We start from the raw sequence: 5,970 nt of genomic DNA, 5'->3' as shown, positions 1-5,970 counted from the left end.
TGTCCCGTGGTACTGGTAGGCCCTGTTCAGCACAGTCTGGCTGAGCCTGCTAGTTCCTTGGCTGTTTTACACCCCTTCCTCTCCCTTTCCCCTTCCCTTCCCCCTCCCCTCCCCTCTCACTGGTGTTGGGCTGTAAAGGGAGTGGGCCTCCATCATGTCAGCAGCACAGGCTGGCATGAGGAGGCACCATGCAGTGCGCCTCCTTCTAAAGGAGAGGGGAGGAAAAATAATGGAGCTATCCCGATTGGATTTCTCCAGAAAATTCCTCCAGAAAGAGCTCGGCTTTCATCCCGCGCAGGTAAACTGCATCTTAGCCCTCCCCTATAGGAAGGGCTTCGATGTCAGTTTTGCCAACGCCAGCTTCCTGGGGGTGTTCTGGGGGAAACTCCAGAACGCCCTGAACACCCAGGGGTCCCTCACAGCGATGTTTGAGGTGACCAAGCTGACGGATAATAGCATTAAAACCGTTATTGTCCGTATGTACAATGAAACCGTACAGCCGGAGGACGTTGCAGTATGGCTGGGCAGGTACTGCAACGTGAAGGGTCCCCTGATCCAGGTAAAAGACCTCGATGGGATCTGGACAGGGGCCTGGAGGGTCACTGTCCAGCAAAGGGAGGACCCTGGGGGCTATGGTGGGTTGAAAGCCATCCCATCCACCATAGTCCTCGGAGAGAACAGGGGCCATGTTCACTACCAGGACCAGCCCAAGCTGTGCCGTAAGTGTGGTGAACATGGCCACCTTGCAGACGCCTGTCAGAAGGTCGTCTGCATGAAGTGCCGGGAGGTGGGCCACCGCTACGAGGAGTGCACGAACGGAAGGTCGTGCAACCTCTGTGGCGAGCGGTCCCACCTCATCCGCGACTGCCCCTCCTCCTGGGCCAACAGGGCCAAGGCTGGAAGGAGGGAGTGGGCGGCCGCGGACCGGGCTTTCGAGCGCCAGAGGGCTGGAACGGCAGTTGCCGAGGTGGTAGTGGAGGAGCCGGTGGTGGAGGAGGAGGCAGTAGTGGAGCCGGTAGTGGTGGTAGAGGAGACAGTGGTGGAGCCGGTGGTGGTGGCTGTAGTGGAGGGCGCGGAAGGTGCAGTGGTGGAAGAAGTGGGAGGAGAGGACAAAACCCTCCCCACCCCAATCCCCCTGCCCCAGACTAATGTGACCCCTGAAGGAGAAAGGGCCGAGAAAGACGGCTCCGGAGAGATGTTCAACGAAAGCTCCCCAAGTGGGTCAGACATCATAGGGTCGGTGTCGGAAAGCACCATGGAGACTGTGTCAGAAGGTACGGGAGAGGAGGGGGAGATTCTGAAGGAACACCTCCTCCTACGTAAAATAAACGCTTGAGGAGCTCTCTGACCCCGAACAGGGTGAGGAGAAAAAGGGAAAGGTGGAGTGGGAGAGCTCCCAGGGGGAGGAAGAACCCAGAACCTTCCCCTCCAACTCCCCCAATCAAGTCTCCTTTTTAAGTCCTGTTTTAACCTCCTCTCCCTTCCAAACCCCCTTACCCCGGAGGGAGAGAGAGAAAGTCCCTGAAGACTAACCCCCTTTTAACTTTTCAATGGCTTTTCTTCTAGCACTGTTCTTACTCACCCCTTTTATGGCTTTTAAAATCACCACTATAAACGTGAGGAGCGTAAAGACAGCAACAAGAGCACAGTCGGTTTTATCCTTTTTAGAAAGGTTTAACTCTGATGTGTTTTTACTACAGGAGTGTGGTCTACCCTTTTTATCCTCTTACAGGAAATGGGAGGATAAGTGGCGGCACGGGCCCTCCATTTGGAGTGGTTACAATTTTAACAAGAACGACGGTGTTGCCATTTTAATCAAGACCCCACAGGTGGTGGTGAAGGGGAGCACAGTGGTGGTAGGTGGGCGTGCTCTTTTAGCCAACTGTACTTTTATGGGGAGGGATTTTAACGTGCTAAACGTGTATGGTTTTAACGATAAACATGACCGGTGTGCACTTTTAGAGGACCTGCAGTCCCACATGCTAGGGAGGGATCATCTAGTGGTGGGTGGGGATTTTAATTGCGTTTTAAGCAGAGCAGACAGGAGAGGGGCAGGAGGGGATTTTAAGGTAGACAGGTCAAGTGTTTTATTGCAAGGGCTGTGCAGGGATTTTAAACTGACTGACTGTTTTAAAACCCTGCATCCAAGAGAGGAGGGCTTCACCTGGACCAGTGGTGATGGCACCAGAGCCTCTCGCATTGATTATCTGTTTACCCGGGACTGTCCCCCAACTGATGCTAGAATAACCCCTGCTTTCTTCTCAGACCACGTAATGCTGACGTGCACCCTTTCACTATCTTCGGGTGTGACTGTGGGAAGAGGGCCCTGGAAACTGAACTGCTCCCTTCTAGAAGATGATAGAGTAGTTAGTCAGTACAGAGAGCAGTTCAGCCAGTGGCAGACGCTACAGGACTTCTTTGACACGCGAGCACAGTGGTGGGAAATGGTGAAGTGAAGGACAAGGAACTTCTTTAGAGAGATAGGAAAGGAAAAAAGCAGAGAAAAAGATAGACGCATGGTGGGACTGCAAAAGCGACTGGAAAGGTATTTTAACCTATGCCAACAGGGCCTTGATTTTAACCAAGAAATTAAAGAAGTAAAGAAGGAAATGGCACATTTAGCAGAACAGAGAAGCAAGGGGGTTATTTTAAGAAGCAAGGAAAGGGAATTAGAAGAAGGGGAGAAGTGCACTAGGTACTTTTTTAAGAAAATAGTTAGTAAGGGTAGGATTATGACAGGATTGAGAAACAAGGACGGGGTTTTAAAAACAGACACAGAGGGAATAAAGGAAGTGGTCGAGGACTTTTATGGGGAACTGTTTGGGGTAAAAGATGTGTGCGAGGGAACAATCGGGGACCTTTTAACACACATCGACAATACCTTACCCAATACAGACGACCTGAAAAAAGACCTGACGAGGACAGAAATCGACCAAGGACTGAAACGTTTTAAGAGGGGTAAATCACCGGGGGAGGACGGCCTCCCTTTGGAGTTTTATCTGACCTTTTGGGATGTTTTAGCCGACGAACTTCTGACTGTTTTTACTGACTTCGAACACCTCGACAGACTACCCGACAGTTTTAGAGTGGGGATCGTGACTCTTTTACACAAGAAAAACGACAGGACGGACCTGAAAAACTGGAGACCGATTACGCTTTTAAACTTTGATTGTAAACTTTTTACCAAGGTTTTAACACTCAGAATGTCTTCTGTTTTAGGGGAGGTGATCCACCCGGACCAAAACTGTGCCGTGCCCGGAAGGAAGATCACGGACAGCCTGATACTGATCCGAGATGCCATCTGTTATGCGAGAGACAGAAACATGCGGCTTGTAGTCCTAAATTTAGATTTTGAAAAAGCCTTTGATCGGGTCTCGCACCAGTACCTCTTTAAGGTACTGCAAAAAATGGGTTTCCCAGACAGGTTCTTAGCTTGGGTGGGACTGCTGTACGGGGACATCACCAGCAAAATCCTTGTAAATGGGCATCTGTCAAAAGCAGTGGGAGTACACTGCGACGTCCGTCAGGGCTGTCCGTTATCTCCCCTTCTGTTCGTGGCCTGTATTGAACCACTGGCACAGGTCTTGAGAAGGGACCAAGGGATCAGTGGGGTGGGTATCCCGGGGAGTGGGGGGATGACCGCCAAGTGCGTCTTTTACATGGACGACGTCAACATTTTATGTACCGACCTTTTATCCGTCGACAGGACTCTGGACAGGACTGACTGGTACGGACGAGCCTCTGGGGCGAGACTGAACAGAGACAAGACAGAGGCCCAATTCTTCGGACCGTGGGCAGACCCAGACTTGACCAGACTACCTCTGACAGTTAAACTGACGGACATAAGGGTACTGGGGGTAAAGTTTGACCGGGGGGGAGGAGGGAGCGGTAACTGGAGTGGAATCCTGGGGACGGTAAGACAGAGACTGGGTTTTTGGGGACTACGACAGCTGACTTTTGAGGGCAAGGTTTTAATCATTAAAGCTGTGATTTTACCTGTGCTTTTATTAATCAGTTCTGTTTTTATCCCCCCTCGAAGGAGAATTTTAGACCTGGAGCGGATGCCTTTTTACTTCCTGTGGGGAGGCAAGTGGGAGAGGCTGAGGAGAGAGGTGGTCAAGAGGCCCAGGTCCAAGGGGGGGAAAGGCTTGCCTGACCTCTACTTGTTCCTGGGCAGCCGCTACACAGCGTTACATCTGACTCTTGCCACCTCCCCGGTCAACAACAAGACCCAGGCCCTCGCACGGTTCTGGCTGGGATCTTACCTCAGGACTCTGAGGCTGATCCCAGTCGACCTGCGAGCCCCAGTCTCTTTCCTGCTACCCCCGCACTACGTCCAGCTCCAGAAGTTTTTAAGACATTTTAAACTGGAAAAAGAAACAGTCACGGTTTTAACAAAACACCGCTCTCTTCTCTCTCTTGTGCAGGATCGGGAACCAGTGTGTCCAGTGCGCGGGCTCGCTATAGGTGAGCCCACAACGGTTTGGTGCAACGTGGCCCATCCTGCTCTCCTGAATCGGCATCGGGACCTGTCCTGGATGGTCGCCCACGAGATCCTCCCGGTCAGGGCCGTTATGCACTCACGGGGCATGGCGAGGACATCCGCGTGCCCCCGACCAGGCTGCGGCCAAGAAGATTCGGTGAGGCACATGCTCTGGGAGTGCAGAGCCGCCAGGGACCTGTGGAAGGAAGCAGGCCCCCTGATCACCTCGTGTCTGCCAGCAGGGGAGGACCTAACACCTCAGCTCGTGCTGTATGGGGTGGGCCGAAAGCCCATTCCATCGAAGGCCTTCACAAAGCTCTGGCCCACCCTCACGTGCCTGAAGGAAGCACTGTGGTCCTCCCGTAACCTGCTGGTAGCGAAAAACGTAGAGACCACCCCCCAGGCAGTGGCCATGGTAGCCACGGAAGCCCTGGGGTGGTACGGAAGGAAGGGGGCCTCGACCCCAGGCGAAGGGTCCCCCACAACACCCTAGGTCCCGGCGGCCACGGCCTGACAGCGCTGCGGCGCCTAGGGCGATGCGCCTAGGGGAGGGATCTCCTCTGGGCCCCGAAGGACGGGACGATGATCTATTCAGAAGAGCAGGATGAGGTGAGCTTGATAAAGACTCACCCCCCTCCTGTACAAGGGACTGAAGACAGCCTTTTAACAAAGTGACTTTTTAACATGGTTTTTCATGTCTTAAAAATGTTTTACCTTTGTTAGATCATTAGTACACATTTTAAATGGCTTTTACAGATTTGATGTTTTTACAAGGAAAGTACTTTTATCCATGGTTGTTTTCATTGGTTTTAACAACATGTACTTTTTAACAAATTTAAATGTAACTTTCAAATGCTGTGTTTTATGCTTTGTTGCCGTTTTTATGTGTATCAATGATGTAAAAAATGTATGAGCTGTTTTTAAAGGAAATGTGTCAATAAAACTTTTCCAAAAAAAGAAAAAAAAAATCTGTTCTTATCAGTTTAATATCTGATACGTCCCCCATCGGGGGACTACGTATTAAATGGATTTTTCGAACAGGGAGTCGGAAATGGGGCTTGCTCCGTCCGCTCCACGCATCGACCCGGTATTGCAGTACCTCCGGGAACGGTGCAACACTTTTCTCCCGTTGTCAAGGAAAAATGCACATTCACAAAGCTATGTAAACAGCTGGCTAGCTAGCTAGCTAGCAGAAGAAGAGAAGGAAAGAAACATTCAAACTGAAAGAAAGGCGAAGCGCCCTTCAATGGGGTCCCCCGTTTCCCGCCATTTTACTTTAAAAAAAAGAAAAAACAGAATTGGGGCCAGGATTGTGTGTGTGTGTCTCTCTCTCTCTCTCTCTCTCTCTCTCTCTCTCTCTCTGTGCCTCTGTGTCTGTGACCTTCTTTTTATCCACAGACAGCCCTCGAAAACTTGGAAGAGTGGGTTCCGGGAGCACCCGCGGGAACCTTGCCTAGAGTGCACAGAGTGTGTCTCGGGCCCCGACC

The 5,970-nt window shown here is 51.4% G+C and overlaps 1 protein-coding gene and 1 non-coding gene across 2 annotated transcripts; both read left to right on the top strand.

Moving 5' to 3' along the window:
- Nucleotides 1-5,451, top strand: LOC149970645 (uncharacterized). The gene is made up of 2 exons (XM_090227350.1): nt 1-1,856; nt 4,428-5,451. Exon 1 carries the CDS (start codon nt 155-157, stop codon nt 1,334-1,336), a length of 1,182 nt encoding a protein of 393 aa, XP_090083476.1. The 5' UTR covers nt 1-154; the 3' UTR covers nt 1,337-1,856; nt 4,428-5,451.
- Nucleotides 5,423-5,604, top strand: LOC118945553 (U2 spliceosomal RNA). The gene has a single exon (XR_005040680.1). It is a non-coding gene; the product is annotated as a U2 spliceosomal RNA (small nuclear RNA).
- Nucleotides 5,605-5,970: the final 366 nt, after the last annotated feature.

Source organism: Oncorhynchus mykiss, chromosome 29 (assembly GCF_057628025.1).
Source record: "Oncorhynchus mykiss isolate SJ-2025 chromosome 29, ASM5762802v1, whole genome shotgun sequence".
Taxonomy (NCBI): Eukaryota; Metazoa; Chordata; class Actinopteri; order Salmoniformes; family Salmonidae; genus Oncorhynchus; species Oncorhynchus mykiss.
The sequence above is the reverse complement of the archived record's forward strand: the minus strand, read 5'-3'. Positions and strand labels throughout refer to the sequence as shown.

Coding starts and splice junctions, on each gene's coding strand:
- LOC149970645 (XM_090227350.1), top strand. CDS start 155: ATGTCAGCAGCACAGGCTGGCATGAGGAGGCACCATGCAGTGCGCCTC.